Source organism: Mastigoproctus giganteus, chromosome 7 (genome assembly GCF_048544385.1).
Source record: "Mastigoproctus giganteus isolate SK-2022 chromosome 7, ASM4854438v1, whole genome shotgun sequence".
Lineage (NCBI taxonomy): Eukaryota > Metazoa > Arthropoda > Arachnida > Uropygi > Thelyphonidae > Mastigoproctus > Mastigoproctus giganteus.
The window spans coordinates 162436607-162448662 of NC_143581.1; the positions used below are offsets into that span (position 1 = coordinate 162436607).

Consider the following 12056-nt stretch of genomic DNA (forward strand, 5'->3'; position numbering starts at 1 on the left):
GCAAATGAAGTTTAACATTGACAAATGTAAAGTACTACACATGGGAAACAGCAACCCCAGAGCAACGTATCAACTCTGTGGTAGAACACTGACAGTGGTAGAGAATGAAAGGGACTTGGGGGGTGGTTGTGCAGGCAGATATGAAGTTCTCTGAGCAGTGCAGATGGGCTGCAAGAGTAGCTCATGGAGTATTGTCAATGATATACAGGAATTTTTCCAGCAGGGATAAGGAGGTGATTATTCCATTGTATAAGGCGATGGTCAGGCCACACCTAGAGTACTGTATACAGGTCTGGAGGCCTCATTTCAAGAAGGATGTAGAGCTGCTGGAACGAGTACAGAGAAGGGCAACAAGATTAGTGAATGGAACAAAGGGGTGCTCTTACGAAGAAAGGCTTAAGTTTTGCAAATTACAGTGTCTGGAGACTAGGCACCAGCGAGGTGATCTGATAGAGGTGTATAAAGCCTTGAATGGTTTGAGCATGCTCAATGCTGATCGGATTCTTCCTCTAGCTCAGAAAAATCACCTGAGAGGGCATAAATTCAAATTGAGGAAAGACAGATGTAGGATAGACGTGCGGAAATTTGCCTTTAGCCAGCGGGTGGTTGGTTGGTGGAACAGACTTCCATCCCTTGTAGTGGAGGTTGATAGCCTAAATAAGTTTAAGGCTCAGCTGGACAGGTATTTTGAACGAACAGAGGGGTGAAGTGGAAGTGGTTTTTTTTGGCTGATGCTGCATAAGCTTGCTTTCTTGCATCAAATGCCTCTACTAATGCTAATGCTAATAATTAAAATAATTCATCCTATCAGACAAAGCAGTCAACAATTATAGCAATGTATGTAAAAAAAATTCATACTCCACATTGTTAAATGAGCTCAATAATAGCACAACTTACAAAATGGTAACAACTATAACACTAACACCATCATTAAGAAATTACTGGCCATGCAGTAATTTGCACGGCCAGTAAGTTTTACTTATATTTGTTCTTAAGCCAGTAATCAATTTCATCTTTCACAAAGGAATTTCATTTCTACTTTGTAAAATATTTTTTAAAGGTATTTCATTTCAATTGGACTTGTTACCTGTCATTCTAAAAAAAAATTGAGAACCAACTATTTATTTTCATAGGACATTATCTGTATAAAGTTCAAATTTATAGTGTACTGTTATCTATAATTTCAGTCTATTAGTTAGTCTTAAAGTTACACAAAATTCAGAGGGTGCTGCTTTCATTGGTTTTATAAATTAATAATTATTTTTTAACTTATTTAGTTTGTTGTGCTGTTGTTGCTATTTGTTTTATAATAGGTAACATGAGCTCAAAAAATTCATTCTTTATACAGAATAGGGTGGCAAGCTGCAAATTCTTATTTATTCTTTTTTGGTTGTAATTGGTTATTTTTAATTTAACTGTTCTGTAATGATGATCTGCAATTCATTATTATATCAGATAGGATGAATTATTTTAATTATTATAAAATTCTTATAAATGTCATTTTATTTAAATATTCCTACATTTGGTAATAGTTATTTCTTTTATTTCCTTATTATTATCTACAATTGTTATTCTATATTTCTTCATTATTGTAATCCTGTTTTTGTCCATTAAATACCATCCTTTAACCCTTTGTAGCTATACCAGGATCCCTTACTAAAGGGTCGGGCAGTTACACTCCCGGTATATTTTCTTTGCTTTTTACTGTCTAACTCTAAAATTTTATACCTCAAGATCTATTAGAGCAATTCGAGGGAAATTGAGGTACTATTACTAAACTTATTCCTACCTCCTTTCTTCTTATGTTAGCATAAGCTTTCTTTTGCATATGTATAAAATAAATAAAACACAACACATCTGAAGTGAAAATTATGGTTGGCACTCTTTTTCAGTAGTATATTCTGTATATTTGTTTCAAAGCTATCTGTTGGACTAGCTGTTATCTTGCCTGTTGGCTGTTAAATTAAAATTTAGCATAGATAGCCTTTGTTTAATTATTTGGACCTAGTTAAACAGGCAGATAACAATCAGAAACAGATAGCCTTGCTAATTAGTGGTGGGATACATTGAATGGTGTTAGCCCTCAAAAAAGTGCCATTCAATGTATCCGATTATCAATAATTAGCTGCATCATCATCATCATCATCAGCCATTTTCAATCCACTGCAGGATGAAGGCCTCTCCAGCAACTTTCCAGTTCCTTCTGTTTTGAGCACTGGCCATCCATTTACTACTCAAAAACTCATGAATTTCATCTATCCATCTCCGCCTTTGTCTTCCAGGTTTTCTTCTAGCTCCTCTTGGGTACCATTCTGTTATTTTCTTAGTCCATCTGTCATCATGTCTTCGAGCTATGTGTCCTGCCCAAGACCATTTTAGTTCTTTAGTTTTGATAAGAATGTCCTTTACTTGAGTTTGCTGCCTAATCCATGTGTTTCTCTTCTTATCTAACAGTCTGATTCCCAATATAATTCGTTCCATTCTTTGCTGTGTAGTTCTTAGCTTCTCTTCCATTCTTTTGGTGAGTGCCCAAGTTTCACTTCCATAAGTCATGGTGGGGAGTATACATTGATTCATTATTTTACGTTTCAGACAAACTGGGATATTGCTCTTCAGTATGTGACTATATTTCCTGAATGCTATCCATCCAAAATTTATTCTTCTCTTGACTTCCAGCCATTTATCATTATTACAGCTAATAACTTGTCCCAGATAAGTATATGACTCCACCTTTTCGATTACTGCTCCTTCAATCTTTATTTCCCTTTCCGTGGCATACTTGTTCATCATTACTTTTGTTTTAGCCATATTCATCTTTAGTCCAAAATCCTTACTAACTGTGCATAACTGATTAAGATTTTCCTCTAATTCTTTGGGATCGTGGCTTATGACCACAATGTCATCTGCAAATCGTAAATGGTTTAGGTACTCTCCGTTCACATTGACTCCTTTCTGCGACCAGTCTAATCTTCTGAAAGCTTCCTCAAGGGCAGCAGTAAACAGCTTCGGAGATATTGTGTCTCCTTGTCGAACTCCTTTCTCGATTTTAAATTTGCTACTGTCTTTGTCTAGTCTAATAAAGGATGTAGCACTCTCATATATTTTCTTCAAAATCATAATATATGGAGTATCTATGCCTTGTCTTTCCAGTGCCCGAAACATTGCCTTATGCTGTATGGAGTCAAATGCCTTTTCATAATCCACAAATGCCAGGCATAATGGTGTTTTATATTCATTTGCTTTCTCCATTAGCTGTGATATTACGTGAAGGTGATCCATAGTTGAGAATCCTCTCCTAAAGCCAGCTTGCTCTTTCGGTTGATTCTCATCAAGTATTCTTTCTAATCTATTAGTAATGACCCTTGTGAACAACTTGTAGATATGGGATAACAAGCTAATTGGTCTATAATTTCCAATTTCTGATTTATCTCCTTTCTTATACAGCAAAACTATGATTGCATAGGCGTCACACCTTTTCTAATGCACTTTGTGAAGAGCCTTGCCAGTTTTTGTGTTATGTCTCTTCCTCCCAATTTTAACATCTCTACAGTAACTTCATCTTCCCCCGGGGCTTTCCGATTCTTCATTTTCTTCAATGCATGTTCTACCTCATCAGGAAGAATATCGGGTATGTCGTATGTGTTGCTACTTTGCAATCCATCTTCCTCACTGCTGGTATCATTCCCTCGCTCCTTGTATAATTCTCTATAGTAGTCTTCTGCTATTTGAATTATGCCTTCTCTGCTGTTTATAAGTACACCATCGCTATTCTTCAGTTTCAGTATCATTTGTCTTTCTGTATTACTGCTCATGGCTGCTGATTTAAATCCTTTGTTTTCCCTTAATGCTTGTTCTACTTTTCTTGTGTTAAATCTTCTTATGTCCTCTCTGAGTCTCTTTATAATGGCTTTGCATAACTCAGTATACTCAATTTTCTCTCTGTCAGTGTTTTTCTTGCTCTTCATTTGTCGTCTTTGGTTCATCATGACAAGTGTTTCTTGACTAATTTTTTCTTCTTTGGATTTCTGTTTCCCTATAGGTTTCTTGGGCTTTATCACTTCCAGAAAGTTGTAATATTCCTCTTCGATATCTTGGTCCTGAGCAGTATGCAGAAGCTCAAACTTGTTCTTAAGTTCCAATACATACTGCTTTTTCTCCTCCTCTGTTATTTCAAAGACCTTTGTATTATTTACTCGAGTCAGTTTTTTCCTTTCCTTTCCTACATCTATATCAAGTGTACATCTTACCATTCTGTGATCACTTCCAACATTTACCTTATTCAGGACGGTAACATCATTCACAATATATCTTCTGTTAGTGAGGATGAAGTCGATTTCATTAGTTGTTAATCCATTTGGACTCTTCCATGTCCACTTTCTGTTCACCCTTTTCTTGAAAAAAGTGTTCATTACTGACAGTCCTTGAGATTCTGCAAATTCCACAAGTCTTTCACCTCTTTTATTTCTTTCACCAATTCCAAAATTTCCTATAGTTCCTCTTTCTGCGCTGTTTTGCCTTTTTCCAACCTTAGCATTGAAGTCGCCCATAATAATAGTGTAGTGGGTTTTCTGCTCATCTAGAAGGCTCTCAATTTCAGTGTACATTTCTTCAACCTCTTCATCATCATGGCTCGATGTTGGTGCATAAATCATTATAATCTTTAGCTTGTACCTCTTAGAAATCTTGAGTATTAGTCTTGACACCCTTGGTGATGTACTTTTGAATTCCAAAATGTTGTTTTTAAAATCTTTATGGACCAGAAACCCAACTCCACCTTCACTCCTTTCACTGTTTCCATTGGTGTACAGCAGATTTCCACTTGATAAACTTATAAGTGATTAGCTGCATAATCATTATTTTATTTACTGCTAATTATATGTTTATTTCTAGGGTATAGCAATGTAAACCAATGCGGGCTATCTTAGTCTTTATAGGTTCTTTTGGCCTTATGGCCCACTGAGTACTTTTATGCCAATGTTTTACCTATATAGTACCAATTATACTCTTGAATACCTATATAGTACCAATTATACTCTTACAATAGTAATTACAGACTGATATAATGTTCAATCTACAATTGATGGCATTAAACATCTGACATACATTTTACATCTATTCCAATATTTTATAATAGATTATATCTATACACATACTGTATATACAGTACGACCCTCCCCCCGGTATCCATGGGGGATATGTTCCAAGACCTACCATGGATGGCAAACCGCGGATATAAGCGAACACCTGCTGACTCCATATATAACGTGATTTTCTTGTACATACATACGTATAATAAAGTTTTTAAATGATAAATTATACACACACACACACACACACAGTAAGACATTACCAACATTAAATATGGTAATAATAAAGTATAGTAGACTCGATTTACCGGGACTGGATTAACCAGGCCACTTCAAGACTCCAAATTAAAAAAGAAGGGAAAAAAATCAACCAGAAATCATAAAATTCAAGAAATAACTAGAATAGGTATAAACAGATATTTTGCAAGTTATAAATAAGCGACAAGAAACAGGAGTATTGGGAGATTAGTGTACCTATTATCTTGCAACCCTCGCTGTCTTCACACCTACTGCTCAAAACAAAAAAAAAAAAGAGACCATGTTTAGTTTGATTTAGTGCATAGTGTTCCATTGCACCGCAAAAGGACAAATTTTTGTTTCGTTATTTATGTCAGGTATGTCAGATTTTTTTTTATAGTAACTTTTTTTTTTAGAAATCGCGAAAATGATGGGCAAACGCAAGAGTTGTGCTTTCAAATTAAACAAAAACTTAATTATTCAAAAGTTTGAAAACGGTGCATCCGTTAAATCTCTAAAGAACCCTTATAATGTTGGTGACCAAACCATATGCAACATTATAAAAAACAAAGGGAAGCTATTCGATTTAAAATTGACATTTTAAAAAATAAAGGGAAGCATCGTATTGGACACGCGAGTAGTACATGTTAAGTTTTATTGTTTTTTTTTCCATGATTACCGCGGGTAACTGAATCAGCGAATATGGGGGCACAACTGTAACTTAAAGGGGCCTCTTTCATCCTTAATCTGGCCATGCTTACAAGTAAACTTACCTTAAAATTCTAACAGTAAGCATAACCTTAATTCTAACAGAGAGGATGTCTACATCATCAACATTCTTTATTTATTTATTTCTAATGTTTTCTTGTATTAGTTTTTCTAATTTTCATTAAGTCATATCTTATAAGATATAGTGATAAGTGCAATATGATCTTCATAGCCCTTGTGCTATTAAACAACAACAGAACTGTGCAAATCTATGTATATGTAAAGTCCTTTTTTCTTTCCAAAGGAGTTATATACATAAGCTTGCAAGAATGAATCAATTTTTTCAGTAATTTTGTACAAATAACTCATTCTGATATCATTCTGAAAATAGCAAATGAGGCTCACAAATCAGAAATGGTCAAATAAGTTTTCCAGTTGCAAGTCTCATGCAAAATGATACCGAATAAGCATCAATTTTTATATAGCATTGTACACTATATAATGGCACCTGTTTACATTTATCAAGTAATGAAAAATGAACACAGTTTATTTATAACATATTTTGAATAAGAACCTACTTGTAATGCTTGCATTGCTCGGCCTGCAGCCATTTTATCACTATAGTTGATAAAAGCACAAAACTTATCAGGAAGTGGTCGTATACTAAGTAGTTCTCCATATCTGTAAATTTAGTAATAGTAATTTAGAATTTCTGAAACAATTTTCTAAAACTTTCAGAAAATTCAACCATTCATTTGTTTCGTTGATTTGGAAAAAAAAAAAAAAACGTTCTTTGTTTTTATTTCAATAAATTACTTTATATAATTTTGCAATGCTGATTTCAAAAATAAACAGTTTATATTCTATCACTTCAGGTTTTTGTTCTTAAACCAAAGATGTATTTTTTTAATACTTGTCTATATTTATTGTTATAGTTTTGGGATTTGAAATTTTATATAATGAAATTTTTATATTAATTAATCTCATCTGTCAAATAAAGAAATAAAGCTGGTACATATGTTCAGATGAACATTTCATGAGTTCCATACAGTTAAATATACTTTTTTTTTTGTGTGTGTGTGTGTGTGTGTGTGTGTGTGTGTGTGTGTGTGTGTGTGTGTGTACATTTTTTTAGTGACCAGTAAGCAATCAACCATTTCACCTTCTTTGATATTTCTTCTCTACTGCCTCGTTGCAGTTTACAGATACTAAAACTACCAACGAAATATAATTAGTCCTAATGGGATAAAACAACTTTTGAAATCTAATTGGAATGCTTATGTTTTGGAGGATCATCTTGAAATTTGGATCCACTTCTTCCCCATGAAGTTCTGAATGATGCTTTTTATGCCAACCCACTTCTCTTTCAACCTGATTCACTCTTCCTTCAAACTGTTTGTAACTTACTGATATAAGAACCTATAATGGTGCCTTCTTTAACTGTCTCAAGGACAAGAGCTTAGAATTTACTGTCAGCCTATTTGAGTTATTCTCATCCATTGTTTTCATAATCTGTTCTGTCAAGTCCAATTTTAGGTGAAGTGCAGGTAACAGCACTGTTACCAAATAACAGTCTGACTGATGGCAGATAAATGTTCCAATGCTAGCTTCCTGTTCTGCTCTTTCATTCGTGCAAAAAGACAATTTTCATGTAATAACTGACCAATCGGTATGTACAAAACTTTCAGGTCTACACATAAATTCTGATTGTTTATTAATATTTTGAAAAAACATTGGATTTGCATGCTTGTGTGCATGCACACACACTACCGAGTCCAGTCACAATATTATGACCACCCCCAATAAAGACATCACACACGCCTAGCGAATCATACAGCATATGTGTCAAGTTCACACATCGCAAGCATATAAGGCTTGATGTTTGGCATCCGTGAACGCGGTAACAGCCTCTGCCATGGGCAAAGCACGTGACCTATCAGACCTGTAAAAAGGCATGATCATTGGCTATCGGGCCAGGAGTGCCAGCATTTCCAAAACAGTGCACTTTATGAAAGGCTCACATGCTGCAGTGGTGAAAGTGTACCAAGACTGGATGAATGGGACAGTTTTGATGACCCGACCCAATTGTGGAGCGCCATATGTCACTGATCCCAGAGGTGAACATCAGCTGAAACGGTTGTTCAGGACCGATTGGCATGCTACTGATACTCAACTGGCTGTCCAAATGAACCATGGGGCCACCAGATAGGTCTCCAACATGACAGTGCAGCAAACCCTGTTGCACATTGGGCTCCGGAGCAGACGTTTGGTGACAGCACCCATGCTGATGGCCATTCATCGCAAACGCAGTCAGTTTGCACAGCAATACCGACACTGGATCTCAGCCGAGTGGCCTTCTCTGATGAGTCATGGTTTCTGCTCCACCGAGTGGATGGATGATGGCGTATTAGGCATGAAAGCTCCGAGAACAGACACCCGGACATGATTATTGACAGAAGACAGGCTGGTGGGGGTGGCCTGTCTTCTGTCAATAATCATGTTATGGTCTGGGGAATGTTTTCATGGCATGGCTTGGGTCCGCTGATACTTCTGGAGGGCACCCTGAATGCAAATGGTTACCTATCATTCCTCGCCGATCAGGTACACCCGTACATGTTGACCGTGTTCTCTGGGGATGATGGTATCTATCAGCAAGACAATGTGCCATGCCATTGCCAGAATTGTCCGTGAGTGATTTGAGGAGCACGAGGAAGACTTCAAGCTACTCCATTGGCTACCGAATTCCTCGGATCTATGGGGAATTCTTCAAATTCCCCAATTGAACATCTATGGGACCACTTCGATCGACACATCAGACGGATGGATCCTCCACCAAGGAACCTACAGGAATTCTGGGGTGCACTGCAGTCTGCATGGTCAGATACCCGTAGCAATCTTCTGTGGACTTATTGAGTCCCTCCCATTGCGGCTAGCTGCGGTGCATGCTGCAAAAGGTGCATATTCTGGATACTAGGTAGGTGGTCATAATAATGTGACTGGACCCTGTATACTCAAGCTTTGCAAGATTAAGTTCAGGTATTTTCAACTGTTTATTTCAAATGAACAGAGTGAGATATAGAAAAAAAAAGTTAGGTGGTTATTATTATAAAGAATGCAGCTTATCAAGAAAAACTACAGTTACTCAAGTTGCAGTGTCTGCAAACTAGGCATCTGTGGGTAGATATAATTGAGGTGTTTAAGGATCTGAATGGATTGAGTAAGCTAAGTGTTGATGATGCTCAGACAACACATAAAAGGGCATAACTTTAAATGGAGGAAGGATGATTGGAGGAAAAATGTGCAGAAATTTGCTTTCAACAACCAGAGGGCTGACTGTTGGAACAAATTTCCATTGGGCGTTGTGTAAGTGCATTTCAATAAATTTACGAATGAATTAGAATAAGTTATTAGAGGAGACAGACAGGTGATGCAGGAGGTGGTCCCCCCAACTCACTTGGCTGATGCTGAAGCTTGCATCTTTTTTTACTAATACTACCCCAATGATGAAATATATCCATAATATCTGAGATGGTGTAGTAAGTAAAATAAACAAGTAAATTTAGGAAAAGCTCTTCTGCTATGAGAGAGCTAAAACAATTCCTATCTGTATGGTATTATTTGAAAAAAAAAAAAAAAAAAAAAAAAGGATTTGTCTGCACATTGCAGCTTTGTCCTAAATTTACTTACTGTTAAAATAAACTCACTAAATTTAGGACAAAGCTCTCCTGCTCTGAGAGAGCTAAAACAATACCATACAAATAGGACATAGCCTCATTCTACAAAGGGTACTAGGAAAGTTTTGCAATACAGCTTTGTTTATTTAATTTTTTCAAAGTAATTTCCTCTACATTCAATACACCTCTCCATCCTCCCAAACCAATCTTGAAACCAGTTCTGCCAAGTTTCACTAGGGAGTAAAGCACACTCGTTGTCCCAAGCCCGTAGAAGGTCCTCATCACTGGAAAACCGCCTCCTTTTTAGCTTCATTTTCACATGCGGGAACAGTGCAAAGTCGCAGGGAGCTCGAGAGGTTTCAGTCCTGTCGTGGTCAAATATTCGGTGCAGGCTTTGGCGCGGTGAGCTGCAGCATTATCGTGATGGAGGTACCAGGTGTCCATTCTTGACTTTGGCCGCAGGTTCTTCATAGATCCAATGACTTTAGGCAGGCATTGTTCAGTATACCACTTAGCTGTGACTGTCTTCTGCGTGTCCAAAACAACACGTTCCACAATTCTACTCGATTTGAAAAATACAGCTATCATTTTCTTCTTTACAGATCAGGATTTTCTGACAATTACGGGTGTGTCGTCATCATCAAAGACCCAAACTTTGTTTTGAGCCTTGGTCGGCAGATCGTAATAGTACAGCCAAGTCTCATCACCTGTCACGATGTTGTTCACATACCGAGATTGTCCCTTATCAAACTTTTTTAACATCTCCCGGCACCAAGTCACACGTCATGTCATCTGCTCTTCAGTCAGTTGATGCGGCACCCAGAGAGAACAAAGTTTCTTCACGTGCAAATGATCTTGCAGAATCGAACGAATTGCTGGTGCATTTAGGCCCAAAGTATCCTCTATCTGTTGGTAGGTCACTCGCCTGTTTTCGTCAAGCATTTTCCTCACAGCAGTAACGTTTTCCTCCGTAACTGACGTTCGTGGCCTTCCCGGCCTCTCAGAATCCTCCAGAGTGAAATTTCCCCTTTGGAATTCTCTATACCACCTGAATATCGTTGTACGATGTGGACAATCATCATCTAGTGCAAGAGTCATTTCTTCTAAGCACTGGTCTATGGTTAAACCACGCACAAAATTATACCGCAAAACTGTCCTTATCTCATTTCGTGACCACGATGCCATCGCAAGCACTTTACACTCTCACTACTAATGAATAACTGAGCCCATCGACTTGGTGCGGCAGCTACTATGCACGTATGAACATGTCTCAACATGCACCAACAAGCAGCTTCCTGTGATTCATTGTTGCGTCATATTGCAAAACTTTCCTAGTACCCTTTGTATATCTCACATTTTAAATATAGTGAATATATCTCAATACTGTTGTTCAGGTTTTCACAGGGGCTGAAATCCAAGTATGGGTGGGTAGTGCCATATACTTCTTTAGTGCAATGCTTACACAATATGAGATTTATATTATTAAATAAGCAGCAAGTTTAGTTTGCTCACTGCTAGATATAGAATGAGGTTATATCCAATTTATATAGTAATGTTTCTTCTACAAAGTAATTCTGAAATAAGTTCGGAAACATGTCATTAAATTCTGCTACCTCCATATTTGTTAAATTTCATATATGGGGAACAAGACTATAAGTGCAAAGTTGTAGATTTTGTTTAGGAAAACTCCATTCTGCACAAGTACAATGCATACAATAAAACAAGGCCCCTGAATTATTGCAGTTTTACTGTGTTGGCAAAATGGAAAAAAAAAAAAAGTTTACACTGGTGTTCGAAGAAAGTGCATCACCTATGAATTTCACATTTCTAACCCTTTTTCGCAATGGTATGTTACATTAATGACTAGCATCACATATAGAAATATAAACAAAAGATATTTATTAATAGTTTAGGCAGATCTAAGTAATATTTGACAGCTAAAACAATTCCTATCAGGTGCTCTCAAAATATTCCAAAATGAGCATTTGCAACCTTTATCCAACAGTTTTGGTAAACATGACAATTATGGCTGAAATGTTATCAGAAGCCCTCAATTTGCTTCATTTTAAATGGAAAAAAATGAAAAGTTCACCAGAAGCAAACTAATATTTAGTTGAACTGCCTCCGGCCATGATGACAACAGCACACCATTGAGGCATTGACAAGATCAATTTCTGAAGATAATCAACTAATAGTTCGTGGTTCCAAACACGAATTATGAAGTTCACAAAGGGTCTTTGGTTTCTTTCTGGAAACTGCAGATTCCACACAATGCCAACAGTTCTATAGGATTCAGGTCTGGCCGGGCTGTTTCCTGGTCAGCTAAGAGTTGTAATGGACCATTCTTCCA

General features: G+C 37.0%; 1 protein-coding gene across 1 annotated transcript in view; it reads right to left on the bottom strand.

The window, feature by feature from the left end:
- The window catches only part of LOC150083300 (uncharacterized), a 300614-nt gene that overhangs the window by 47186 nt on the left and 241372 nt on the right, over positions 1-12056 (bottom strand). The window contains exon 15 of the mRNA XM_090378469.1: positions 6611-6713. Within this exon, the coding sequence (XP_090234595.1) occupies positions 6611-6713 (103 nt within the window). The remainder of the gene's footprint in view (positions 1-6610; positions 6714-12056) is intronic.